The sequence below is a fragment of the Panthera tigris genome, chromosome E1 (assembly GCF_018350195.1).
Source record: "Panthera tigris isolate Pti1 chromosome E1, P.tigris_Pti1_mat1.1, whole genome shotgun sequence".
NCBI lineage: Eukaryota > Metazoa > Chordata > Mammalia > Carnivora > Felidae > Panthera > Panthera tigris.
The window spans coordinates 55,476,457-55,503,402 of NC_056673.1; the positions used below are offsets into that span (position 1 = coordinate 55,476,457).

Genomic DNA, 26,946 nt, shown 5'->3' on the forward strand with positions numbered 1-26,946 from the left:
GAGGATGCACGACTTGCCCAAAGTATCTCTCCATCGGTTACAGTGCTAACCTAAGACCTCCTTCTGCCCACCCCACCCCCATTCCCTGCCTCTCCCTCCTGCTGTCCCCACAGACCAGTGTGTAACAGCTCTGTGCTGCTGTGCCTCAAGAAGAGGTTTCATCTGGGCCGAATCTACGTACGGGGGCACCTGGGGAGGGTGGGTGGGCTGGGATTGCCTGTCCCCTGGGATCAGAGGGCTCTCTGGCACTTCCAGAACTTCTCCTTCCTTCTCCTCCCTGGGCTGGGTGCTGAACCCTCTCTGGGGACCTGCAGAGCGGGGGGGGGGGGGGGGGGGGGAGGCTGGGCTGGGGAGCACAGCAGCCCCACTCCATTTGTAGCCCCTGCTTCCTACATGCTGTGACGACAGCATCTGTTTTTTCCCCCAGACCTTTGGGGGACCCTTTCTGCTCTCCCTGAACCCCCGCCGGCCCCTGCCTCTCTTCTCAGCTGAGGTCCTGGCCAGCTACCACCCCAAGAAGGCCCTTAACACCACCCCGTACGTGCCTTTGCCCCCATCAACCCTCTGCTCACCCCCTGGGCGGCTAAGCCCCAGCATGTGCCACTGATTGAGATCCTGGGGACCGAGGGCATGCCCTGCCTACATGTAGGAGGGCCCAAATGCCCATCTCAGGCAACCTCATTTGCTCCCACCCTCTTCCCTCAGACACATCTTCGCCATCGTGGCGTCAGCCTATCGCCTGTCTCAGAGCACTGGGCAGGGCACATGCATTCTCCTCGGGTGAGCAGTGGGGCCCTGCTGAACCCACGGGCCACTCTGAGGGCTGGGAGGCAGGGACGTGGGGTCTGCATTTGAAGCTGCTGGCCTGGTGCCCCGCTGGGTGGCACCGCTGGACTTTGTAAGGGCTGTGCTCCTGGCTGAAGTCACCGCACGTGCCCCTTGGCTGTGGCCTCTTGGAATCATCCTTCTCCTTGGTCTCCATGCCCTGGGTCTACCTTTCCACATTTCCGGGGGTGGGAATCACTTTCAGGTGGGCATGCCCCAGTTCCTGGGCTCCATGGGGTGTCCTGTGTGCCCCTTCCTGAAAACCCTGTCAGCCCCTCCCTCCCACAGTGGGCACAGTGGCTCAGGGAAGACAGAAGCTGCCAAAAAGATTGTGCAATTCCTAAGCAGCCTGGAGCAGGAGCAAACAAGGGACAGAAGATGTCAGGTGAGAGGCAGCTGGGCATTTCCCAGGGTCCAAGAGGAACCATCCTTCTCCTTTGGGCCAGGTGGGCGGTCTTCAGGCCTCTGGCTTCTCCTTGGGGGCAGCCCCAGGCATTGCCTCCTGGAGGGCAGGGTGAGGTGGGGTGGGACTGACCCTCTCCAAGGACGAGCACAGCCCCTAGGCACAAAGTATCCTCAGCTGGGACGCCTGATCATGGACGCGGCTACCACTCCTGGGGATACTTGAGTGCCCCTCCCCCATGCAGCTGGACGGTGTGCTGCTGATGCTTCGCAGCTTTGGCCACGCCAAAACAGTCCTCAATGCAAACGCCAGTCGCTTCGGCCAGGTCTTGCGTCTCTGCCTGCAGCGGTGAGTTAAGGGGGTCCTGGTGGGCACAGGGGGGCACCCACGATCAGTTCCCTTTACTGGGAACCAGAGGCTGCTGCCCTTGGGTCCAGCCCATAGTGGGTCCCGTTCTGAGCAGGGCCCCTGGGTCACATGCACCCTGGGCACCCCTTGCCCACTGTTCCGTGCCCACAGTGGGGTCATCGTGGGAGCTTCTGTGTCACATTATCTGCTGGAGGCCTCGAGGGTCGTGTTTCAGGTAAGACCCGTGCTGCTGCTCGCCTCTCTCCAGCTTCCCAGAGTGGGAGAGGGAGAGGGGCCATGCAGGGAGTGTGGTTGCTAATCCCCTTGCACCCCACCCTGCATCCCTGCCTTTCCCAGGGCTTGTCCTTGCTCCCCTGAGGCACAGGACCAGAGCCCTGCTCCCCCTAAGCCAGTCCTTCTCCCCAAGGCCCAGGCTGAGCGGAGCTTCCATGTTTTTTACGAGTTGCTGGCGGGGCTGGACCCTGTGGCACGGGAGCAGCTCTCCCTACAAGGGCCGGAGACCTACTACTACCTGAACCAGGTGGGGGCGGGGCTTGCCTGGGGAAAGGTCTGGGAGCAGGGGTCTAAGGAGTGGCTGGAGTGGAGGGAAGCTATGGGCGGTCAGGCCCTGCCCCCTCACCCCTGCTCCCTCACCCCTGCTCCCTCACCCCTGCTGTGCTCTGCAGGGCCAGGCCTGCAGGCTCCAGGGCAAGGATGATGCCCAGGACTTCGAAGGACTTCTGAAGGCCCTGCAGGTGCTGGTCACGCGCCCTGAGGAGCTGACCGCAGCCTGGGCCATGCTGGCCGCCATCCTGCAGCTGGGCAACGTCTGCTTCTCCTCTTCAGAGGTGGGCCCCCGCTGTGGCCAGAGGCCAGTCTGGACGCGGCTTGTTTGCACGGTCAGGGCAGCCATGATACCGAATACCTGTGGGCCTCCCTCCAGGCCTCACGGCTGCCCTGGGAAGCAGGCGGGTTCGTTGTGTAGATGCGAGAACAGAGACCTGGGTCGTCTATGCCAGTGCCACCAAGCTGCCACCCTGGAAAGGGAGACCTGCACTAACTGAGTAGCTCCTATGTACCTGGCTCCATCTAAATCACTTTATATATTTGTTTTCTTTTTCTAATTGTTTTTAAATGCTTATTTATTTTAATATAATTTATTGATTAATATACAGTGTGCTCTTGGTTTTAGGGGAATGTTTATTTTTGAGAGAGAGAGAAAGAGAGAGAGGGACAGACACAGCATGAGCGGGGGAGGGGCAGAGAGCCACGGAGACACAGAATCCAAAGCAGGCTCCAGGCTCCCAGCTGTCAGCACAGAGCCCCGCATGGGGCTCGAACCCATGGACCGTGAGATCGTGACCTGAGCTGAAGTCAGACGCTTAACTGACTGAGCCACCCAGGCGCCCCTCTATCTGTTTTCTAATTCGGTTCTCACAACAACGCTGGAACTTAGGGTCGTTGTTTCCCCTTTAACAATAAGACAGTGGAGGCTCAGAGAGGAAAAGAATCTTGCCAGAGCCAGCCAGCTAGTGAGGAAGTAAAATTAGGATTTGCACTCAGGGCCCCCAGGCTCCAGAGTCGGCTCCTACCTGCCCGGAGCTACCTGTGGGATGTGGCCATTCCCCCGCAGAGCTGTTCCTGTTCCCTCCCTTCTCTGTCCAGCGGGAGTCCCAGGAGGTGGCTGCTGTGTCCAGCTGGGCCGAGATCCACACGGCAGCCCGGCTGCTGCTGGTGCCACCAGAGCGCCTGGAGGGAGCTATCACCAGGAAGGTCACGGTGAGCCCCGGGGCTCCTCAGGAGGCAGGGCCAACCCCCACCACCCGCAGGCTTGGCGTGGGCCCGTGTCAGCCTCAGACCTGATGTTCTGCATATACCTACCTCCCCTACCCTCCAGGAGACAGCCTATGGCTGGGTCTGCAGATCTTTGCCGGTGGAAAGCGCCATTGATGCCAGGTGGCCCCAGGGGTGGGAGAGAGCCATAGCCAGGCCCAGCTCGCTACTGCACTGGCTCACTCACCACGCCCACAGGGACGCCCTGGCCAAGGCCCTGTATTCACGGCTTTTCACTTGGCTTCTGGGGAGGACCAACGCGCAGCTGGCACCACCCGGGGAGGGAGAGAGCATGGACACCGTCACCGTCGTGGACGTCTATGGCTTTGAGGTCACCCCTTGGGGTGGGGCCCAGGACCGGGTGCCCACCTCATCCTGATCATTTCTGGGGTCAGCTCTCCCTGAGGGTGGCACTCGTGAGCTCTTGCCTGCCTAGCCACGAGACAGGACACAATCCATGGGTGTGGCCTTTCTGCCCTGCTCGGTCCAGCCCTGATATCGCTTCTGGAGAGTTCTGTCCTGCTCGGCCTTGCTGAGTCTCACAGGAGCCTCTAAGGCAGCCGGGAAGGCACAGGCCCTAGGATGGGTCTCACCTCCTGTGCACCAAGAGGAGCAGGAAAAGGGACAGTGCCCTGAATGGCCCTGAGTTTTCATAAGCAGGGAGGAGGGGCCTTGGGCAAGAGGAGGTGGCCTCTTTCCCTGGTCGGGCACTGTTCACTGCTCCCTGCTCTCTCGTCTCCAGCGTGCCCTGGGGGACCATGCCCTCTCTGAGCAGGGGATGTTTGTGGCAAGTGTGGGTTCTTGTGTGTGTGTTAGAGCGTGGCAGGGCTCTCTGTACAAAGCTGCGTGGAGCGGGGCCTCTTCCGGGCTTGTGAGTGAAGTGCTGGGGGGCACAGAGGAAGGAGCCTGTAATCCTTATGGGAGGAATGCTAGAAGGTTTCTTGGAGGCAGCAGCCTGGGGCCCTGCTTATGAGGATGTGGGATTCTGAGAGCCAGCGAGCTACTGGGCCATAGGAAAAGGCACCTTCCAGGCCACAGGATGGCTGTGACCAGAGGCCTGGAGGCTCACAGTTGTGCTGAGGCAGAGGGAAGGGTGTGGACTGAGGCGTGGGCACACTCTGTGCCTAGGCCTTTGGACTTGACCCTGGAGGCTGCAGCATCAGCCCCCGGGCACCACTCCTCCCTGAGTTCTGGGAGGAGAATGAAGGACACCAGGCCCATGTGCAGCACCGCCCCTCACGGCACCTGCCCCATGCCCCCACCTCGTGTGGGTGCCCACCTCACTGCCCACATGCCCCTAGGCCCTGCGGGTGAATGGCCTGGAACAGCTGTGCAATAACCTTGCCAGCGAGCGCCTGCAGCTCTTCGCCAGGCAGACGCTGCTGGCCCAGGAGGAGGTAAGAGGAGCTGGGCCTGGTGGTGGGAGGGGGCACCCAGGCATTCCCAGAGCAGAGGCCATCCTTGGGAAACCAAGGGCGCTGAACTGAGAGCCCTGCCCCAAAGCACCCCCTGCTGTGGGCCATCTCAGCCTTCCTGGGCCTCATTTTACTCATCTGTACAATGGGAGAGCCACCCCTGCTCTGGCTCCGATGAGCTCCCCCATGAATGTGGGCATGCCCTGTGACTGGCCCAGTGCTGGCTGTTCCCAGGAGGCCTGTCAGCGAGAGTTGCTGCCCTGGGTGCCCGTTCCCCAGCCTGTGAGGGAGACCTGCCTGGACCTCCTCGTAGACCAGCCCCACAGCCTCCTGAGTATCCTGGATGCCCAGACATGGCTGTCCCAGGTGAGCCCCCAGTGGTAAGGACAAGGTGGGGGCCCTAGTGGCCAGGCCAAGGCCATCAGGGTCTCCCAGAGGAGCAAAAAGGTGATGGGGTCCAGAAACCCTGCCTATAGCCTCTCAGCAGAGCTTGGGAAGGCAGTGGGCAAACTAGGTTCAAATCCTGTCTCTGGGTGACCTTGAGCAAGATACCTGACCTCTCTGGGGTTCTTCAAGTCCTTGCTGCAGAAGGGGCAGGGTGGTGGCGACTGCACAGGGCCTATGTGGGGCTTGTAGGGGTCCCTCAGGCCTCCAGCTGGTAGAGGGCGAGCCTCAGGGCTGTGGTACAGCCATTCCACAAATACTGATGGACCCGGAAGGGATGCACAGTCCAGGCAGGGCGACGTCACGTGCAAAGGCCTGAGGAAACCTCATCCCCCTTATCAGGCCACAGACCACGCCTTCCTCCAGAAGTGCCACTATCACCATGGCAGTCACCCCTGCTATGCCAAGCCCCAGCTGCCCCTTCCTATCTTCACCGTGAGGCATTACGCTGGGACCGTCACCTACCAGGTATCAGGGTAAATCAGAGACAGACTCCCGTGTGAATCAGTGGTGTCTGCTCCCCAGAACTGAGTCACCAGACAGGTAATAGGAGCAGGTGAGGGGAGGCCCCTTCGAGGGCTTGACTGTTAGGTTTCTACCTGTGCCCTCGGTGCTACGCAGTGTTTTCCTTTTTAAAAAAATATTTTTTTGAAGTTTATTTATTCATTTATTTATTTAGACAGGGAGGGGCAGAGAGAAAGGGAAAGAGAATCCCAAGCCTGATGCAGGGCTTGAACTCACGGAACTCAGGAACCGCGAGATCGTTACCTGAGCCCAAACCAGAAGTCCAACAGTCAACTGACTGAGTCACCCAGGCGCCCCAATGCTACACGGTTCTGAGCGTGACTTACTTACCTCAGGCTGAGCACGGTGGGGTAGAGGCAGTGGAGGCCTTGGGAACCTTAAGACCAGGAAGGGCAGAGCAGGCGTGTGGGACCTGGCTCTGATAACCTCAGGCTGTCTGCTTCTCCTTTTTTTTTTTTTTTTTGGTAATGTTTATTTATTTTTGAGAGACAGAGCACAAGCAGGGGAGGGGCAGAGAGGGAGGGAGACACAGAACCCGAAGGAGGCTCCAGGCTCTGAGCGGTCAGCACCAAGTCCAACGCAGGGCCCGAACCCATGAACCGTGATTTCATGACCTGAGCTGAAGTCAGACACTTAACAGACTGAGCCGCCCAGGCGTCCCTCTGCTTCTCCTTCTGAGCCTTCATTCTCTCAGCTGTAAAATGGGAGTGGGAATCTGTCCTATAACGTTGTTGTGAGGATTGAATGCAATAATGTGGAAATGGTCAGGCAGCTGCTAGGTGCCCACCAAAGGCACCCTCCTTTCCCCCTTCTGAGTTTCACGGAGGCTGGGTAGGGGCCTGGTATATAAAAGGTAGGACCATGTGACTTGTTTGAAGTAGGGCAAGTCAGGGAAGGCTTCCTGGAGGAAGTGGCATGCTTTGGTTGTAGAAGAAAACACAAACTATCCAAGAGTTACTTACACAAACCCAAGGGACTTATGTCAATTATACCTCTCCCCGCCACCCCCCAAAAAACCAATCATGTCTGGGGAAAAAAAAGAAACACAGGGAGATTGAATAGAGAAAAACCACAAACTGTATTGAAACTCACAAAAGAGGGGCGCCTGGGTGGCTCAGTCGGTTAGGCATCCGGCTTCGGCTCAGGTCATGATCTCACGGTCCATGAGTTCAAGCCCCGCGTCGGGCTCTGTGCTGACAGCTCAGGGCCTGGAGCCTGTTTCAGATTCTGTGTCTCCCTCTCTCTCTGCCCCTCCCCTGTTCATACTCTGTCTCTCTCTGTCTCAAAAATAAATAAACGTTAAAAAATTTTAAAAGAAAAAAAAAAAAGAAACTCACAAAAGAAAATCTGAAAAAAGAGGGTCAAACCACATTGCTGGTGGGGAGCCCCAATACTGTTCCTCCTTTCTCAGTTAATCTAGAAAAGCAATACAATTCCAGACAATACCCCAGTCGGGTTCTTATGGGATGAGGAGGAACGAATTTTGACAAAATTATTCTGAAGTGTTACCTGGAAAAGCATTGCATGAGATGAAAAGCAGAAGGTTAGGGAGGAATTTGCTCTACCAGATATTAAAACATAGTCATTGAAAGAGTATGGTGTTGATAAGGAACAGAGCCATCAATGGAACAGAATTGTTCCAGATAAGTGAGATCTTAGTGTGTGTGTGCGTGTGCGTGCACACACACACACACACACACACACAGTCCTTTTGTGTCTGACTTACTGCACTAAGTATGATATTTTCCCAAGGTTCATCTGTATTGTAGCACGTGTCTGATTTCCTTCCTTTCTATGGCTGAATAATAATCCGTTGTATGGATGGACCACATTTCATGTATCTGTTCATCAGTTGATGGATACTTGAGTTTCGGCTTTTTTGGCTTCTGCGAATAACGCACGGCTGTGCGAGTCTCTATTCGAGTCTCTGCTTCCAATTCTCTTGGAGTATGTACCTAGGAGTGGAAGACCTGGGTCAAAAGTAGTTCTAGGTTTACTTTTTTTCAAGGAGCCGCCAAACTGTCTTCCTCAATGGCTGCACCATTTCATATTCCCATGAGCAGCGCGTAAGAGCTTCAGTTTCTGTCCTTGCCAGAACTTGTTATTTTCCATTTTTAAATTTTTTATTTTTTTAAGTTTATTTATTTGTTTTGAAAGAGAGCGTGAGCTTGAGCTGGGGAGGGGCAGAGAGAGAGAGAGAGAGAGAGAGAGAGAGAGAGAATGAATATCCCAAGCAGGCTCCACACTGTCATCACAGAGCCGGACGCAGGACTCGAACTCACAAACTGTGAGATCATGACCTGAGCCGAAATCAAGAGTCCGATGCTTAACCAACTGGGTCACCTGGTGCCCCCTAATTTTCCATTTTTTAAAATGATAGTCCTCCTAGTGGGTGTGAAATGGTGCCTCACTGTGGTTTTGATTCATGTTTCCCTAATGGCTCATGATGAGAATCTTTTCATGTGCTTCTTGGCCAGTTGTGTGTCTCAGCTGGAGAAGTATCTATTCAAGTCCTTTGCCCATTTTCGAATTGAGCCGTTGTTGTTGGGTGTAGGAGTTCTTTATATAATCCGGATATTAATTCCTTATCTGACACATGATATTTTCCCCTACTCTGTGGGTTGTCTTTTTGTTCTGTTATCTTTTGAGGGGCACCTGGCTGGCTTAGTCCATTGAGCGTCTGACTCTTGATTTCCACTCGGATCATGATCCCAGGGTCTTGAGATCAAGGCCTGCATCGGAGCTGCACTGGTCGTGGAGCCTGCTTAAGAGTCTCTCTCTCTTTCCACCTCGGCCCCTTCTCCCTGCCTTGCACATGCATGTATGCACTCTGTCTCTCAAATAAGAATAAATAAATAAAACAAAAATGTCTTTTGATGCACGAAAGTTTTAGTTTTTAAATTAATTAATTATTTAAAGTAATCTCTAAACCCAACATGGGGCTCGAACTCACAACCCCAAGATTAAGAGTCATATGCTCTACCGACTGAGCCAGCCAGGTGCCCCACAAAAGTTTTTAATTTTGATGAAATCCAGTGCATCTATTTTTTTTTTCTTGCCTGTGCTTTTGGTGTCCTATTCAGCAAATCATTGCCAAGTCCAATGTCAGGAAGCTTCTCCCTGTGTTTTCTTCTAAGAGTTTTAGAGTTCTAGGAGTTCCAGGTCTTACATTTAGATCTTGTTTTTTTTTTTTAATTTTACTTATTTATTTTGAGAGAGAGCAAGCGGGGGAAGGGGCAGAGAGAAAAGGAGAGAGAGATCCGCGCTGTCAGCACAGAGCCCGACGTGGGGCTCGAACTCACAAACCGTGAGATCATGACCGGAGCTGAAATCAAGAGTCTGGCGCTTAACCGACTGAGCCACCCAGGCTCCTCTTAAATTTAAGTCTTTGATCCATCCATTCATTTTGGGTTAATTTCTATATCTGGTGTGAGATAAGAGCCCAGGTCCATTCATTTGCCTGGGGATTTCCAGTTTTCCCAGAGGCTCTAGCTGAAGAGACAAAGGAGGCCCTTTAGCTCAGTGGGGAGAGGCTGGGTTACGTCCCCAAGACCCCAGCCTCCCTCCTTGGCTTCCCCTCTGCTCCCCACACTGTCTCTTGCAGGTTCACAAGTTTGTGGACAGAAACCGGGATCATCTTGACCCTGCCGTGGTGGAAATGCTTGCTCAGAGCCAGCTCCAGGTGTCCCTGCCAGCCTTCTCTGGGCCCCACCCCTCCACACTGTGGCCCCCACTCTGCCCCGGACACTCTTGCCCAAGGGGCAGCCCCTGGCACTTTGGACCATGGGCTGAGCTCTCCAGGGTCTGGATGCTACGGACTGCTCCCTGCCCCCAGTTCTGCAAAGACAGGGCGCAGGCCCACTCCAGCTCCGCAGGGACAGGGGCGCAGGCCCACCCCAGCGCCGCGGGGACGGGGCACGGGCAGGGCTATGGAGAGGCCTGGGGGGCAAGCCAGCTCAGCCTCCTCTTGCCCTGCAGCTGGTGGGCAGCCTGTTCCAGGAAGCAGAGTCCCGGTCCCGGGGTGGGCGAGGCAAACCCACACTGGCGTCTCGCTTCCAGCATTCTCTGGAGGACCTCCTAGCCCAGCTGGGCAGGTGAGAACAGTGCCCCCCACAGGAGACCCCGGGGAGTTGAATGGAGGGGGGCTGGTCTATGCCCAAATGACCCCCTTTCCTCCCATCAGGAGCCATGTCTATTTCATCCAGTGCCTCAACCCCAACCCGGGAAAGGTGAGCTCCCCTCCACCCCATGCATGGCCCTGGAGCCTTCCCATCCACCTGCCCCGCCTTTCTCAGTGGCCCCTGCAGCTTTAAACCCCAGCTTTCATTGGCTCTTTCCCACGGCCACAGCTTCCGGGTCTCTTTGATGTAGAACATGTGGCAGAGCAGCTGCTCCAGGCAGGCATCCTGGAGGCAGTGTGTACCCGCAGTGCCAACTTCCCTGTGCGTGTGCCCTTCCAGGCTTTCTTGGCCAGGTAGGGCCCCAGGATGGGGGTGGCCAAGGGCCCGGGGACCTCCGTGCCCAGACCCACAGGGACGGCTGGCAGACCCGGAGTTCCTTTGGGGCGGAGATGGACCCACTTTCTTAGGGACCTTAGGCCTGGCTTCTATCCTCTTCCTCGAGCTGTTCTTTCTCCTTCTCTCCCTCCATCCCTCTCTCCTTCCCTGTTCATTACCCCCCACCACCACCACCACCACCACCAAGCCTCCATCTGTCCCTCCTCCATACAGCAAAACCCTGCTGGGTGCCTGGCACAGAGTAGGTTGTTTCCAAATCGCTGTTGAATGACTTAGGGACTAAGTAGACTCTGAGGGGCGGGGGGATGGTCGAACAAGGGTGGAGGGAGGTCCTCGCTGTGCTTGTTCTGACCTCAGCTCTCCATCTGAGGGGCAGGTTCCGGGCCCTGGGGACAGAGGGGCAGGGAGAGTCCTCAGACCGGGAGAGGTGTGGCGCCATCCTGAGCCAGGTGCTGGGGGCTGAGTCGCCCCTCTGTCACCTGGGAGCCACCCAGGTGGGTGCACGTGTGCAGAGAGGCAGGCGTGGCTGGAAAGGGAGAGGAGTGTTCGGGGACAACCTCGGGATTTGGAGTGGGCCTGGGGGGCAGGTGTCCTGGGCTCCCCACAAGAATGGGTTGTCCTGCTGGAAGGGAGGAGGCGGAGGCCTCAGGAGAAGAGCAGGGTGGGCCCTGGCTGCCCGAGCCCTCCCCTTTGCCCCCAGGTCCTGCTGCGGGAGTCCGGCTGGCGGCAGCTGGAGTGGCACTGGGCCCGGCGACGCTCCCAGGCCCTGCTCGCCCTGCGCCGCAGCCTGCGAGCCTGCATCTCTCGCCAGCGCCTCCGCCTCCTCCTCCTGCCGCGGATGCAGGCGCGCGTGCGAGGGCTCCAGGCCAGGTCTGCAGGGGTGGGATGAGCAGGCGGCAGGGGGGCTTCTCAGTTGGTGGGCCAGGGTGTGGGAGGGGTAGGGCCTCACGGCAAGTCTATCTGCCCCAGGGCAGTCCCCGCCCATACCCCTGCAACCTCTGCTCGAATGCCCCTACTCACAAGAAGCCCACGACCTGCTAAGGCCACCCAAAACTGCAGTCTTGACTCCTCGAGTGTTTTTTAGTCTGTTCTTCACTCCGCTGCAAAAAATGCTCTTTTAAAAGCATGAATCGGGGGGCGCCTGGGTGGCTCGGTCGGTTAAGCGTCCGACTTCAGCTCAGGTCATGATCTCACTGTTCATGGGTTCGAGCCCCACGTCGGGCTCTGTGCTGCCGGCTCGGAGCCTGGAGACTGCTTCAGATTCTGTGTCTTCCTCTATCTCTCTCTGCCCCTCCCCTGCTCGTACTCTGTCTCTGCCTCTCTCTCAAAAATAAATATTAAAAAATTTTTAAATAAAATAAAAGCACGAATCAGGCTGTGTGAGGCCCTGCCTGCCTCTCCAGCCTCTAGGTCAGAGTTTTATACTCCAGGCTCTTTGGGTTTCTTGATCCTATAACACTCCCTCCCCCTTCTCACATAATTAACTCCCATTCACTTTCACAGCCTGTCTTTGCTAGTTCACCCAACAGCTGTTGGTTGACCTCCTCCATCACCACCCGCCCTCCCCCCCAGCCCCAGCCAGGCACGGGGACACAGGGATCAAGGCAGAGATAGTGCCTACCAGGCTCACTGGGGAATCAGGTGCAGACGGTAAACCAGCCACCAGGCACCCCAAAGGTGGTGTGAAAGTGCTGAGACAGAGTAAGGGCAGTGCCGTGGACACCAGGGAAGCCTGCCGGGGCAGGGCACCCATCAGCGCTATCCATTTCCAAAAATGTTTTCATCACCGACAGAAACTTTGCATCTCTTATGCAATTATTCCCCGCTTGCCTTTCCCCCAGTCCCTAGTAACCAGTCTACTTTCTGTCTCTACCAACTTGCCTGTTCTAGATATTACATGGAAATTGACTCATACAGTATTTCCTTTTACACCTGGCTCACTGCGCTAACTGTAATGTTTGCAAGGTTCATCCATGTCGTAGCCGGTATCAGAACTTCATGTTTTTTAAATCTTTAAAGAAGTTTTTATTTTTGAGAGAGAGAGCGTGAGCAGGAGAGGGGCAGAGAGAGAGGGAGATGCAGAATCCGAAGCAGGCTCCAGGCTCTGAGCTGTCAGCACAGAGCCTGATGAGGGGCTCGAACTCACAGTCGGTGAGATCATGACCTGAGCTGAAGTTGGACACTCAACCGACTAAGCCACCCAGGTGCCCCTCATTTCGTTTTTTTTTTTCTTTTAAATTAATTTATTTATTTTGAGAGAGAGAGTGTGTGAGCATGGGAGGGGCAGAGAGGGAGGGAGAGAGAGAGAATCCCAAGCATGCTCCCTGCTTGTCAGTGTGGAGCCCAGTGTGGACCTTGAACCCACGAACAGTGAGATCACGACCTGAGCTGATATCAAGAGTCAGCTGCTTAACCGCCTGAGCCACAAAACTTCATTTCTTTTTTATGGACGAATAATGTTCTATCGTGCACACAGACCACACCTTGTGTATCCGCTCATCCGTCAGTGGTCATTTGGACTGTTTCCACTTTTTGGCGACTGTGAGGAAGGCTGCTCGGAACGTGAGCGTGCGAGTATCTGTTCAGGTCTCTGCTTTCAATTCTTTGGGAATTGAAAGGAGTGGAATTGCCGGATCACGTGGTAATTCTGTTTCGTGTTTTGAGGAGCTGTTTTCCACGGCGGCTGCCCCGTTTCCTGTTCCAGCAGCATGAGCCAGGGTTACGGTTTCTCTACAGCTTTGCTGATGTTTATTTCACACTGTTTATTTATAAAGTTTATTTATTTATTTTTGAGAGAGAAAGAGAGCACGAGCAGGGGAGGGGCAGAGGAGAGGGAGACAGAATCCGAAGCAGGCTCCAGGCTCTGAGCTGTCAGCACAGAGCCCAGTGCGGGGTTCAAACCCATGAACCACGAGATCATGACCTGAGCTGAAGTCGGACGCTTAGCTGACTGAGCCACCCACGCGCCCCTATTTTCCACTTTTTAAATTAGAGCCATCCTACTGGGCGTGAAACGGTATCTCATTGTGGTTTTGATTTGCATTTCCCTAATGACGAACGAGGTTGAACATCTCGTTTTTCGGCCAGTTGTGTATCTTCTTGGAGAGATGTCTAGTCAAGTCTTCTGTCTGCCTTTTGATTGTACAGTTTGTCTTGCTGAGTTGTAGGAGTTCTTTATAAATCCTGGATATTAAACCCTTATCAAATCTGTGATTTGCAAACGTTCCCCTGCCTGGTCTGTGGGTTGCCTTTTCACTTTCTTGATAGTGTTCTTTGAGGCCCCAAAACTATACATTTATTTTATTTATTTCTTAAGATTTTATTTTTAAGTAATCTCCACACCCAACATGGGGCTCAAACTCACAGCTCTGAGATCAAGAGTCACACCCTCCACCGACTGAGCCAGCCAGGTGCCTCCTATTTTTTTTTTTTTTTTTTTAAGTAAACTCTACCCCCAACATGGGGCTTAAACTCATGACCCCAAGATGCTCTACCAGACTGAACCAGCTGGGCACCTCAAAACTGTACATTTTTTTATTTACAAAGATTTTTTTTAATGTTTTATTTATTTTTGAGACAGAGAGAGACAGAGCATAAGCAGGGGAGGGGCAGAGAGAGAGAGGGAGGCACAGAATCCGAAGCAGGCTCCAGGCTCTGAGCAGTCGGCACAGAGCCCGATGCAGGGCTCGAACTCAACAAACCGCGAGATCATAACCTGAGCCGATGTCAGACGCTTAGCCGACCGAGCCACCCAGGCGCCCCACATTTTTTTACTTTTTAATGTTAATCCTGCTTGTGACTCCTTTACTGAGGAGTCTGGTCTTTCTTATATCTGGAAAATTCTCAAAGACACAATCTCTTCTGTGATGTCTTATTGGATTTCCAGTGATAGTATTTTTTTTTTTTTCGTTTTTAGAAGTTCTTAAATAAAAATATGTCAGACTCTTCTCAACATGTCGGTTGATTCAGTTAATCTTGTGGTGGGGCAGGTATTACACGAATCCTCATTTTGCAGATGGTAGGGATAAAACAGAGAGGGAAAGTAACTTCCTCATGACCTCGAGGACTAAACAGGAGGGAAGTGAGCCCAGTGGTCGGCTCTGCTGTCTAAGACCTTAATCTCCTTCGCTGAACGCCTGCTCAATGCACCTGTCCTTTCAAAGTGTCCTGTCCCTTCCCTGCTGCTTCTGTTAAGCACCTGGGGTGGGGGGCCGCTGGCCCAGGGTCAGTGTTTACGTTCATGTCTTGGCTGGGGGATTCAGGTACTGGACTAAGTTTGGACTCCTCACCACGCCCTCCTCCCCCACCCCCACCGGCCTCTAGGAAGCGGTACCTCCGGCGGCGGGCGGCTCTGGGACAGCTGAACACCATCCTGCTGGTGGCCCGTCCCCTGCTCTGGAGGTGGCAGAGACGGCAGGTGCAGCTTTGGGGTGGGGCAGCTCGGGGTAGAAGTTAGGCCGCCTTGCTGGTCCGGCTCTTCCCGTTCCCCGCCGCCTGCTGTAGGCCGGTGCCTCCTGGAGGTCGCTTCCTTTATCCCTGCCCGTCCTCCAGAGTCTGACTCTCCCCTGTCCGTCTGGGGTGCCTTCCTATCCCCTCCAGGCCTTCCTTAGGGCCTGCCAGCTCCCCTCTTTTGCCTGATGATTCCAATGTGAGGGCCATAAAAAAGCTCAAAGGTCAGTGTCCACATACTGCTCCCCTGGGGCCCCTCCCTGGATGGACTTTGTCCCCTGGGATCATTCCTTCCTGCCCTCTCCTCAGTGCCCTGGCAGACGGGCAGCGACGCCCACAGCACTAAGGCTGGTGAGGGCCCTGGAGGGCTGGTGGCAGGTGGCCGCCCCTTGGGGTCTGTGCTTGTTTCTCTGCTGGGGGCTGGCGGGGGCAGCTGAACTGCCGAGGTAGGGAGGAGCTGCCGGGAGGTTTGAGGAGGCTCCTCCCCGGGACCCCAGCATCTCCTGCGTCTCCCCGAGCAGCTTGGGCGTTGGCGTGGTTGGCACAGCAGGAGGACCTCCGAGAAAGCGCCAGGCATGGTAGGTGGACTGGAAGCTTGAGGGTGTCCACTGGGTTATGAACCCACTGAACCCGGTGTGGCTCAAGGGAGAGTGTGGGGTCCCAGCTGAGCCACCGTGGCTCCTACCTCTCAGGGGCATCCTACGCACCCCTAAGAAGAGCCCTGGGCTGCCCTATTTTCCCTCCGTGGGCTCCTGGGGTCTTATTTGTGTCGAGGATCAGAACCCTCGGTCTTTGGAGACGTTTATAGTCCTGGGGGTGAGGAGGGATGCTGGGTCCCCGTAGCCCCTCCCTTAGCACTTTGTCAATTGCTCCTCTGTGCCAGGAGCTGGGACGCTTGGAGATCCCGGCTGAGCTGGCCGTCATGCTGAAGGCGGCAGAAGGTGAGTTTTGATTAGTGTCACTCTTGCCGTGACCCCTCTCCCCACCCGGTCTGTCTGCAGTGTGGTGGCTCTGACCCCACGGTCCCTCCCTGTGATGCGTTTGGCTCCCCTGAGCTCCCTCTGCCCCGGGGGCTGGGGGCTGATGGTGAGTGGGGGAGGCGGTGCCACAGCCCGGTGCCTGACCTGGTATTTCGACGCCTCCCGTGCTGTCCCCAGGCCGTCAACATGTTTTGGCTGATAGCATCACGGAGTCGATGCCCCCGGAAGTGCCTGTCCGGCCCAAGCTGACCCTCCCCCCGACATTGACCAGTTTCCGTTCTCCAGCTTCATATCCATTAGCTTTCAGGTGGGTCCCCAGGCCTCGGCTCTTCCCGGCTGACCCCCACGGCTCCCCAGATGTTAGCCCTGCCAGGCAGGGGCTGTGTCTCTTCTTCCTTCTCCCCTGCAACGCACCCAACCTCTCCTGTCATGGGAGTGATGGGTGTGGCTGCACTTCTAGGAGACTATCCGTTGAACCTAAACGCCTAGCCCTCTAGTGTCACTTAGATCCATGATGCCTCACCTTTGTTACCCCTGTGGCATCCCCCCCCCCCCCGCCGCCGCCGCTCCCGTTGAGGTCCTCTGGTTAAAGCGTGTGTAATGACGAGGCAAACGTCTGGGCTGCAGTGTTGGATACGAAACAGGATTCGAAACTGCACACGGAGTATGATCCCAATCTTGTTGACAGTGATAACAGGTGTGGGAGGGTGATGTGTGTTATCTATGCATAGAAAGTAAGACAGACTAAAATGTCAGCTGTGGTCACGACGGGCAGTGAAATATTAATGGTGTTTTTTTATTCTTTATCCTTTTCCACGTTTTCTGAGTTTCCTGCATGCATGGGTGTCAATTTTCTAACCAGAAAGAACAATTAAGATGCACGTTGCAGGTGGTTTTCCTGCCGGGCCCCCTCCGCCCTGAGGGCGCTCGCTCCTGCGGGCTCTGCCGGGGGCTGTCTCCAGCAGGTCAGCACAGACCAGCACCTGCTCAGGCACTGTCACCCTCCTTGCTTGCAGGAGCCATCCCTGCCCCACCCTGGGCAGCCACTGACCAAGCCCCTGACCCGGCTGGTCGGGGAGAACCCTCAGCATGCCCTGGATATCAACAAGGTGGTGAGTGGCACATCGGGGAGGGGACGGGGTGAGACGGGCCCTGGCTCCTAGGTGCTGGCTGAGCACAAGGGAGGTCTGCACATCCTGCACTCGTCCCCGCTCTGTGTCTACAGCTGCTGCGGCTCCTGGGGGACGGGTCCCTGCCCTCCTGGCAGGAGCAGACCATGGGCGAATACCTGGTGCGACAGGGGCAGCGCCGACCAGGGCTGCGGGACGAGATCTTCAGCCAGCTCGTGGCCCAGATCTGGCACAACCCGGACGAGCAGCAGAGCCAGCGCAGCTGGGCCCTCATGGCCATGCTGCTCAGCGCCTTTCCCCCAATGCCCACCCTGCAGAAGCCGCTGCTCAAGTAAGGGGCCTGCCACGCGGGGGCCCAGTGACCGGGCTCGGTGGGCTGCCCACCCCCACAGCAGCCGCGTGCTGTCCCCACAGGTTTGTGTCCGACCAGGCCCCCACAGGCATGGCAGCACTGTGCCAGCACAAGCTCCTGGGGGCCCTGGAGCAGACGCGGCTGGCCCCCGGGATGGCACGCGCCCACCCGCCCACCCAGCTCGAGTGGACAGCGGGACGGCGGCGGGGCCGCATGGCACTGGACGTCTTCACGTTCAATGGTGATGCTCACCTTCCGCTCTCCAGCGGCACCTCCTGTGACCCTGATCTCCCTTCTGTCCTGCTCCTGGAAGCCCCGTGGGGACAGCAGCCCCTTCCTGTCAGGGAGGACCTGCTGCCGCTCACGCGGGCCCCCCACCCCTTGTCCCTGCAGAGGAGTGCTACTCAGCCGAGGTGGAGTCCTGGACCACGGGGGAGCAGTTCGCTGGGTCTATTCTGCAGAGCAGGTACTGGGGCCCGGGGTGGGGAGTGTGGCCAACGCTGACCACTGTCCCATCCTCCTGTGTCCCGCCAGGTGCCTCCTGCAAACCCAGGGCCAGAGCCTGCTCCCCGGGGGAGTGAGGCTGGGTGGGGGTGGGGACATGGAGGGGTAAGTGGGCTCCATAAATAAATGAGCACGTCAGAGCCGATGTAGAGGTAGAAGGCTGTGAGGTGCAAATGAAGGAGAGCCGTCTGAGGAAACCAGTTCCTAACCCAGGTTCCGCCAGCCACCTCCGCTTGGCCCGCACTCAGGTCCTTGCCCTTTCCCGGGGGGTCGTCTTCCTGGCTGAGCACTGCCTCTGTCCTTCCCAGAGGCCTGGAGGTGCCCCCCCGTGGCTGGTCCGTGTCACTGCACTCCAGGGATTCCTGGCAGGATTTGGCTGGCTGTGACTTCGTGCTGGACCTCATCGGCCAGACTGAGGACCTGGGGGACCCCGTCAGTCCTCGCAGCTACCCCATTGCCCCCCGTGGCTTGTAGGTGCCACCCAGCGCCCCTGTCCCCAGCCTGTTCCTGTCTCAGATCTGTCATAGGTGACCCCCCGTAGCTACCCCATCACACCCTGGGGTTCATGGGACCTGCTACAGGGCCAGCCCCCCTCCAACCTAACCTTCTCCCACCACACGGGGATGACCCCCCACAGCGGCTTCTATCCCTTGCCTCAGCCGGGGCACCACCCCCATCCGAGGCACCCCCTTAGCTGGGCCCACTGTCTCCTGCAGACCTGAGGACATCCCCCCCGCCCCTGGCATCCAGGCCCCCTCACTGCCCCCAGATCCACCTCCGGGTCCGCCCCCAACACTGTCCAGCAGGAGCCACACAGGTAAGGCAAGAATGGACACAGTAAGGTTGGCACGTGATGGGAATGGGGGTGCGGGAAGCCCCATACCCTAGAGTGACACTAACCCGCCTCTGGCCCCACAGCCGAGTCTCAGGTCTCAGGGAGTCTGGACGGCTTCCTGGACAACCTCTTCGAGCCGGTCCTCTCCCCAGGCCGCAGCGTGAGTGTTCTGCACACACACCCGACCCCCACCCGCCCCTGCCCCACTCCGATGCCTCTCCCATCTCTCCCAGGGCTCCAGTTCTGACCCCACGGCCTATGGCCTTTGTCCCTTCAGGATCTGGAGCAAGGCTGGGCTCTGAGCAGTCGCATGAAGGGAGGGGGCGCCATTGGGCCCATGCAACAAGGCAGCTACCCCATGGGTGAGTGCAGGGCTGAGCACCTATCCGGGGTCTCCCCAGGCAAGCATGGCCTGGGACCCCGCAGGAAGCACCCGTGGCCCCCGCTCTTCTTGTTGTCTGGGGCTGGAGGGAGGTGGTCGTTGGGCCTAGATAGGAATCGACCTGGGAAGGCCCTGTGCCCTCAGTTTATCCAGGGATGATGCAGATGCCCGGATACCAGCCGGCCATGATGCCTGCAGCCATGCCCATGATGCCGGCGGTGGGCGCAGTCCCTGCCATGCCAGGTAAGGTGGAATCCCGGGTCCCTTCTCGGGTAGGAGCCGGAGGAAGGGGGGTCCGACCAGGGTCCCGGAGGGGACGGTGGGCGGAGGGCCGTGAGCAAGCTTGGCACTTGTATGCCACTTGCAGCCATGGTGGTGCCGCAGCAGCCGCAGCCGCAGCCCCTGCTTCCCAGTGTGGACCCGAGGCAGCTGGCGGCCCAGCAGCAGAACTTCATCAACCAGCAGGCGCTGATCCTGGTGAGGGTGGGCAGGGCCCGCAGGTTGCCTCGTGGGGACAGGTCCGCGGGGCAGAGCCAGAGCGGCTCTCACCGGGCCCACTGCCCCCTCCCTCTTCAGGCCCAGCAGATGACCACCCAGGCCATGACCCTGTCGCTGGAGCAGCAGACGCATCAGCGTCAGCGCCAGGCAGAGGCCCAGACCCGTGGAGCTGCTGCCCCGACCTCACCCCCAGCCGTCACCCCCAAGCCCAAGAAGCCCCTGGTTCCACGGGAGGAGCCGGAGCAGGAGCTGGAATCGGTGGGTGCTCGCCTGAGGGTGAAGAGCTGAGGCCAGGCAGGTGGCACGGCCTGGGGTGGAGACAGCGGGCTCCAGGACTGGCCGGGAGACCCCACGGGAGCAGGAAGATGAGAAGATGCCCGGGGCCCTGGCCCCAGAGATGGGGTGGGGGTGCAGGTGCTGGGAGAGTGGCGACTTGGCTGGCCAGGCTGCTCCTTCACTCCCCCTTCCCGCCCACAGGAGATCTCCCAGGAGCCCCGAGACAAGCCCCGGAGGCCCAAGAGCTTCCAGCAGAAACAGGACTTTTTCCAGAAACTGGGTGAGGGCGCTCGAGGTGGCAGGCCTGTGCACAGACCCGTCCGCCCCAGCCTGTCCAGGGCGTGTGGGGCACATTCTGCTCCCCTGCGTCAATGTAGCCTGTCCAGGAGGCTGATGGGCTGGCCAGGTGGAGAGTCATAGGGCCATCTGGGGCGCTTTCAGGGCAGCAGCAGATCAAGGTGAAGACAGTGAAGCCGCCGGCCAAGATACAGATCCCCCAGGAGGAGGAGCAGGACGAGGAACAGGACGAGGAAGAGCCCAGAGCAGGTGGTGGGGCACACGAGGGGTGGGCAGGGCCCGCCCTGTGGGTGTGCACAGGGTCTCACCTGTTCCTTCTCCTCCTGGCCAGTGCCATCCCCTCCTCCTCCCCCCATAGTGAAGAAGCCACTGGCACGAGGCGGGGCCAAAGCCGCACGAGAGGCTGAGGCTGAGCCGGCCCAGGAGGCGGGGCCTGGTGGTGATCCGGAGCCCGCGCAGGACAGAGACCCGGTCCGCAGCTCGGACCCCGCGCCCCGACGGCGGGCAGAGCCCAGCAGGGAGATCCGCAACATCATCCGCATGTACCAGAGCCGCCCGGGCCCTGTTCCTGTGCCAGTGCAGCCATCCAGGTGGGTCCCGGGGGTGACCAGGGCTGGCCACTCCCCAGGGAGTCACCCTGTGGACTCGTGACCTCTTCCTTCTCTCAGGAGGCCCCCAACGTCTTTCATGAAGAAAAACAATCCCAAGGATGAGGCTCTGGCTAAGTTGGGGATCAGTGGTGCCCACACATCCACATCGGTGAGGTCCTATCCTGTCCGGGGCATGGCTTCTCACCTTGGGAGTCCAAGGCTCTCTGGGGTAAATTTAGCCTCACCCCTAGAGCCGGCTGTGCAAATTCTCTGTGCCTTCTCCAGGTGCTGTCCCCCAGCCCAAAGAAGGGCCCCCCGCCACCTGTGGCCCCTCGACCCAAGGTCCCAACACAGCTTGGGCCCTCCGACTCCATCAAAGAGGACCAGGGTCTGTTTGGCCAGACTCCGCCCGCTGCCCATGCACCCCCACCTCCTCCACCGCCCCCACTGCCTGGGGAACCAGGGACCCTTTCAGCAGAGCCCCGTGGTGAGGAACCTCTTGTCCCTCGGTGGTGGGCTTCGTTGAGACGGCTGGGTTCCCAGCGGCCTGTCAGCACTCATGGCTGAGGTCGGCCGCTCGGGGTGCTCAGGCTTCGGGACTTTGGAGCCCCAGCTTCCTCATTCCCGTCCAGGGCGGGGCCCGGGCACTCCTGGGGCCCATGTGGCCCTGAGGGACTGTCACAGGGTGGTGTCCTCAGTACAAACCTGGCAGCTCCATCAGGAATTTAGTGGCCCTGCTGACCTGGTGAAGGACAGCAGGGAAGAGGAGGGCTGGAGACGGAGGCAGGAAATGGGACGTGGGCAGGACGGAGGCAGCAGAGGTCGAGTGGGCAGAGCCCTCGCAGGGCCCCAGGGAGGTGAGGGTCTTCTGTCCCCACATCCCTGCCATTCGGGCTCTGGCAGCTCCTCGCCTGAAGCTCTCTGGCCCTTCCCTCTGCCAGGCTTGATGGAGCCCATGGGGGGCCAGGGGGTCTCCACCCAGCTGCTCGTGCCCTCTGGCAGCGTGTGTTTCTCCTACGTCGGTGCGCCCTGGAGGCTGTTCCTACGCAAGGAGGTGGGCGCGGGGGGTGGGGGGTTGGCCGCTGCGGAGGGGTGGCGGGTGGCGGGCGGGGGCCCAGCGTGTCCCCACACACGAACACTGGGGCTGCCTCCCCACAACCCACCTCCTCAGGCCCGGTTTTCCTTCTGGGTCTGAGAGGAAGTGGGGGGCCAAAGAGGGGCACCGTTGCCAACTCTTTTCCATCCCCGTGCTCTCCGACAGGTGTTCTACCCCCGGGAGAACTTCAGCCATCCCTACTGCCTCCGGCTCCTCTGTGAGCAGGTGAGGGCCCGGGCCACCTGCAACATGGACAGACAGACTGCTCCTGCGTCTGGGCCAGGTTACCGTCAGTGCAAGAGGCAGGAGAGCAGCAGTACTGATGGGGCAGGTGCTGTGTTTCGAGCCCTGCCTTTATTTAACATCCCTAAGAGTAAGGACCACTACTGGCCTGTAAGGAGGATGCAAAATCAAGCGTATATAGTCCCCAACATGGGCTCCGGCACCCGGCAGACGCTCCCCGATGCTTCTTTGCCACCGCTGAGTGCTCCCAGGACCCTAGCTCTTCCCCCAAATTCCAGAGCAGCCTCCCCGCCTCCCCCAGGTTCTGTTCCTTCAGGGGGAATTTATCTCGGTGACTGAGGAACAGCAGCCCGCTCATGCAGGTGGCCGTGGGGAGGCGAGGGGGAGCTCCAGGCGGAGGCGGCCCTGGGCTCAGAAGCCCCACGTCCCTCCCTGCTCCACCCATGCCCACGGGGCTCTTTAGCTTTTCCTCCGCACGTGGCTGCTTCCACGGTGAGCTCTGGCTTTGGGATCTGGTGGTGACCACTTGGCTCTGCCCCCCAGATCCTGAGGGACACCTTTGCCGAGTCCTGCATCCGGATCTCCCAGGATGAGCGGCACAAAATGAGAGAGCTACTGGGTAGGGTCCAGGGACCCTGGAGTTGGGGAGCTGAAGAGCTGGAGGGGGGCGGGGGGAGCAAACTCTGGGGTCCCCCTGTGAAGGAGCCTGAGGACAGTCTTGGGCCGTTCCTGCCCACAGGAGACCTGGAGGTGGGCCTAGATTCGCTCAGTACCACCGAGGACAATGTCAAGAAGCGTATCGTGGTGGCCGCTCGGGACAACTGGGCCAATTATTTCTCCCGAATCTTCCCTGTCTCGGTCAGTGAGGCTGAATGTAGGGCTGGGGATGGCAGTACCACAATCTGGCTCCTAGCGTGGCCTGCGTGGGCCTTTGTGGCAGGGATGAGAGCTGGGGGTGGGGTGGGCACAATGGAAGGACCCCCCCGGGGCATCTTGGATGGCGGTGGGGAACCGGGAGCCTGTCACCTTCCTTCCGGGCAGGGTGAAAGTAGCAATGACGTGCAGCTGCTGGGCGTGTCCCACCGGGGGCTGAGGCTGCTCAAGGTGACCCAAGGCCCCAGCGTCCACCTCAACCAGCTGAAGACTCTCTGCTCATACAGGTGAACCTGGGCTGGGGGCTGGGCTGTGGATGGCCCCAGGGGTGAGAGGGCTCCCAGCTCATGCCTCCACCTGTGCACAGCTTTGCTGAGGTGCTGGGCGTGGAGTGCCTGGGCAGCTCCACTCTGGAGCTGTCACTAAAGGCTGAGCAGCTGGTGTTGCACACGGCCCGGGCAGGTGCCATCAAGGCCACGATTGAGCTGTTCCTGAGTGAGCTCAAGAAGGCAAGCGCAAGCTGGGCAGGGGGCTGGGTGGGGGCAGGGGCTGGTCAGTCGAGCTCCCTCAAGCCACCAGGGGTCCTGGGAACTCTGGAGTGCCGGGTGGCGGGCGAGGCCAACAGGGGGAGCTGGTGAGGCGGGCAGGACCGGGGCTACAGGCAGCCTGGCTCCCTTACCTGCCCGCCCTCTTGCCTGCAGGACTCTGGCTATGTCATCGCCCTGCGAAGCTACTTCACCGATGACCACAGCCTCCTCAGCTTCCACCGTGGGGACCTCATCAAGCTGCTGCCAGTGGCCGCTCTGGAGCCCGGTATCCTTGGGGGGCAAGCAGGGTGGCTGGCACAGGGAGGGCAGCCCATGGCAGAGCCTCTGAGGGGCAGAGGGGCCAGGCGGGCGAGCCACCATGCTTGGGTGCCTTCCAGGTTGGCAGTTCGGCTCCACCGGGGGCCGTTCTGGACTCTTTCCCACCAACATGGTTCAGCCAGCTGCTGCTCCAGACTTTTCCTTTTCGCCAGAGAGGAGTGGCCGGCACATGAGTCAGCTGCAGCACGGAGAGCCAGGGCTGGCTCGGTGGGAGAGGGCCACGGAGGTGAGGAAGATTGGGGGGAGGGGGCGGGGGAAGGCGAGGCCTAACTAGGAGGCGAGGAAGCAAAGGGCTTGATTGCCCCTGAGTGGCCAGGTCCACCTGCCGCCTGGCGGGTGGTGCTTGGTCTGATGCTGCCCCTCTGCCCTCTCCCAATTTCTTGCCTGGTCTCCTCAGCAAGGCTGTGAGCTCCTTGCGGGCAGGGCCTGGGCCGTATGGCCTTTGTGTTCCCTCGCAGTGTTGGAGTGGTCCCCTAGAAGATGCTCAGTAAACACCTCTTGACCCTCCTGGTGGTGTGCTCCCTCCAGCTGCTCTCCCTGGGTTGGGCTGGGTGGGGGCTGGGCATGGCCTCTGGACAGGCCCGTGGGCACTCGGGTGGCATGAGACGTCCTGTGTTCCCAGCGCCATGCCCACCCCCGGAGCCGGACACACAGTGACAACTCTGAGGCCACCAGCTCGACCCACTCTGCGGCCTGCCTCTCTCTGTCCACGGAATCCCACAACTACACCATGCAGGAATTTGCCCTGAACCACTTCCGTAAGCCTCAGACCTTGTGAGTGCCCCGGGCCCACCCTTCTGCTTGCCCATCCTCAGTCTCCCTGAAGTAGGCCTTCCTGCTCAGAGCCACCAGGCCCGTGCTTTCAGCACTCACCCTACACAGCCTGCGATGGGGGGGGGGGGGGGCGGGGCAAGCAAGCAGGGCTGTCCTCCCCTCTGCCCCCTCAGGCTGCACCAGACACACGGAGATGCTAAGAAGGCCATGGCCAGCCTGGTGCAGTACACCAAGGTGAGGGGGACAGGTGGGGAGGAGTCGGGCCAGCGGATCTGCCCTCTGGCCCCCACAGACCCCCAACCCAGTCTCTTCGGCCGCAGGCTCCCATACAAGAATCGCTCATCAGCCTCAGTGATGAGGATGCCAACAGGCAGGCTGTGGAAAGCTTCCAGGGTGAGTGGCCACAGCATCCTGTGTCCCCATATCCGTGGTGCCTTGGACCTAGGTGCCAGGTCTCCTTCCCTCCTCGAGTTTGTCAACTCAGGGAAGCTCACCGGTGGTTACTGTACCTCAGAGCCCTCACCTCCTTCTACGCACACCCAAGGAGTGGTGGGTCGTGCATGGTCTGGACAGACAGGCTGCAGTATGTCCAGCTGGCTCTGGGCCGTATGCAGCCACAGGTGCCCACGGCACCCCTCTCTCTCAGAGCCCTGTCTCCTCATCGCTGATGTGGAGATTGCTCTGCTCTGCCTGGCTCCCGTGCATTTTCGAGAGCAAGGCAGGAGACGATGGGGAAAGCCCTGTCTGGTGACAGGAGCCAGGGCCAGGCCCCCCACCCAGCTCACCAGCTTCTCCTCCTGCCTGCAGTTCTGATGCAGTTCATGCAGGACCAGCCCAAGCCCCGGGGCAAGAATGAGTCGGAGCTCCTTTACGAGCTGCTGAGGGTAAGCAAAAGCTTGTGTGCTGAAAGCTGGTAGGGGGTGGGGGGCGGGTACCGTGTGCCCGAGGGTCTGTTCCGGTCTTCATGCCCGGGCCTGAGTGAGTTCCCCTTTCCCTTGGCCACTAGTCTTTCAAATGATCCAAAATTTACTGAGTCCCCATTACATGCTGGGGGCATGGCTGTGAACCAAGCAGGCCAGGTCCTCGCAGAGCTTACAATCTGGTGAGAGAGGACAGTCGCAAAACCATGACACAATGTATCCAAGAGTTCAAAGTGCTGTGGGGAATGACACAGAAGGGAAGGGGATGCTACAGTGCAGAGGCTTGGTGACAAGGTGACACCGGAGCAGCGATCTGAGGGAAGCCGGGGAGAGAGGCACGTGTGCATCCGGGCAACACATGCAGGCGGAGAGAGGGGCAGGGGTGACGGTCCTGATCAGGGCGAGTCTCTAGCACCAGCAAAGCCAGCATGGCTGGAGCCCAGCGAGCCAGGTCAGGGTGGAGGATAAGGCCTGGGAGGGGTGGCAGGTCCAGGTCATGGCAGGCCATCGTAGGCTACTACTGGCGCTCTGATTTCTCAAGAGGAGGGGCACTCGAGGAGGTTGCAGAGGGACTGGCTTACACTTTGAGATGGCTCTGGCTGTTTGCCACCCCTCCCAGGGGGGTGTAAGGGCCAGAGGAGGTTATGGCCACGATCACCAGGTGAGGGCGGTGCTGCTGGCCGAGCCCACAGGTAGCAGCAGAGGGGAAAAGGCTCAGAGCAACAGAGTTTGCTATGAATTATATGGGGGGTGTGACAGAGAGGGGCCAAGGGTGTCACCGAGGCCCTGGGCAGAGCAGTGACCATCTTCAATAGGAAGGCCCGAGGGAGGAGCAGGTCTGGGCTGGTGCAGGAATGTTTTGGGCAGGTGAAATCTGGGGTCCACTCTTCCAAGCAGGGGGCCTGGGTTCAAGGGAGAAGTTTAGGCTGGAGGCAGGCACCAGCAGACAGCAGGTGGGAGGAGCTGAGATCATCAGGGCACGTAGACAGAGGCCCGAGGGCACGGTGTTCCCTAGAGGTCAAGGATAAGGGGAGCCAGCAGAGAAGACAGGGCCGAGCATAGCCCATAAGCAGATGAAAACAGTGATTTAGAAAGTGACCGCTCGGGCACAAGCTGTGACAAAGACCAAGAGCTGGCCGCCTGCCCGTGGCCGTTAGCAGGATTTCTCCCTGACTTTAGACCCCATGCCGCCCTGCCCCCACAGCTGTGTCGGGAGGAGAACCTCAGGGATGAGATTTACTGCCAAGTCATCAAACAGGTCACAGGACACCCTCAGCGGTGAGTATGCTGAGCCGGGGGGAGCAGGGAGGACAGCCCGGTGCTGAGGCCGGGATCTGGCCAGCCTGAAGCCCAGGCTCTCTGCCCTGCAGGGAACACTGTGCTCGTGGCTGGAGCTTCCTCAGCCTCCTCGCAGGCTTCTTCCCCCCGTCAACCACGCTGATGCCCTATGTGACCAAGTTTCTGCAGGAGTCAGGCCCGAGCCAAGGTGCCTATGGGAGGGACTTCCAGCCTGGGGTCTCAACAGCTTGGCGAGGGGTTTGGAGATGCCTGTGACCCCAGCCTGCTTCCCC

At 58.8% G+C, this 26,946-nt stretch overlaps 1 protein-coding gene across 1 annotated transcript in view; it reads left to right on the top strand.

Moving 5' to 3' along the window:
- The window catches only part of MYO15B (myosin XVB), a 32,005-nt gene that overhangs the window by 2,347 nt on the left and 2,712 nt on the right, over positions 1–26,946 (top strand). The window contains 55 exon segments of the mRNA XM_042965469.1: positions 114–177; positions 428–537; positions 706–782; positions 1,104–1,210; positions 1,473–1,576; positions 1,748–1,811; positions 2,004–2,117; positions 2,263–2,424; positions 3,242–3,355; positions 3,474–3,532; positions 3,608–3,740; positions 4,711–4,806; positions 5,059–5,190; positions 5,611–5,736; positions 9,398–9,475; positions 9,772–9,887; positions 9,977–10,022; positions 10,143–10,267; positions 10,687–10,804; positions 11,011–11,180; positions 14,634–14,727; positions 15,281–15,337; positions 15,643–15,700; positions 15,917–15,994; positions 15,997–16,046; positions 16,756–16,851; positions 16,965–17,200; positions 17,284–17,462; positions 17,615–17,687; positions 18,034–18,195; positions 18,442–18,542; positions 18,644–18,720; positions 18,838–18,922; positions 19,087–19,185; positions 19,310–19,419; positions 19,519–19,716; positions 19,918–19,996; positions 20,158–20,262; positions 20,345–20,603; positions 20,685–20,772; positions 20,889–21,090; positions 21,545–21,657; positions 21,865–21,924; positions 22,486–22,561; positions 22,682–22,800; positions 22,984–23,102; positions 23,183–23,324; positions 23,517–23,628; positions 23,741–23,907; positions 24,304–24,455; positions 24,629–24,689; positions 24,776–24,848; positions 25,263–25,339; positions 26,580–26,653; positions 26,746–26,861. Coding sequence (XP_042821403.1) covers positions 114–177; positions 428–537; positions 706–782; positions 1,104–1,210; positions 1,473–1,576; positions 1,748–1,811; positions 2,004–2,117; positions 2,263–2,424; positions 3,242–3,355; positions 3,474–3,532; positions 3,608–3,740; positions 4,711–4,806; positions 5,059–5,190; positions 5,611–5,736; positions 9,398–9,475; positions 9,772–9,887; positions 9,977–10,022; positions 10,143–10,267; positions 10,687–10,804; positions 11,011–11,180; positions 14,634–14,727; positions 15,281–15,337; positions 15,643–15,700; positions 15,917–15,994; positions 15,997–16,046; positions 16,756–16,851; positions 16,965–17,200; positions 17,284–17,462; positions 17,615–17,687; positions 18,034–18,195; positions 18,442–18,542; positions 18,644–18,720; positions 18,838–18,922; positions 19,087–19,185; positions 19,310–19,419; positions 19,519–19,716; positions 19,918–19,996; positions 20,158–20,262; positions 20,345–20,603; positions 20,685–20,772; positions 20,889–21,090; positions 21,545–21,657; positions 21,865–21,924; positions 22,486–22,561; positions 22,682–22,800; positions 22,984–23,102; positions 23,183–23,324; positions 23,517–23,628; positions 23,741–23,907; positions 24,304–24,455; positions 24,629–24,689; positions 24,776–24,848; positions 25,263–25,339; positions 26,580–26,653; positions 26,746–26,861 — 6,062 coding nt within the window.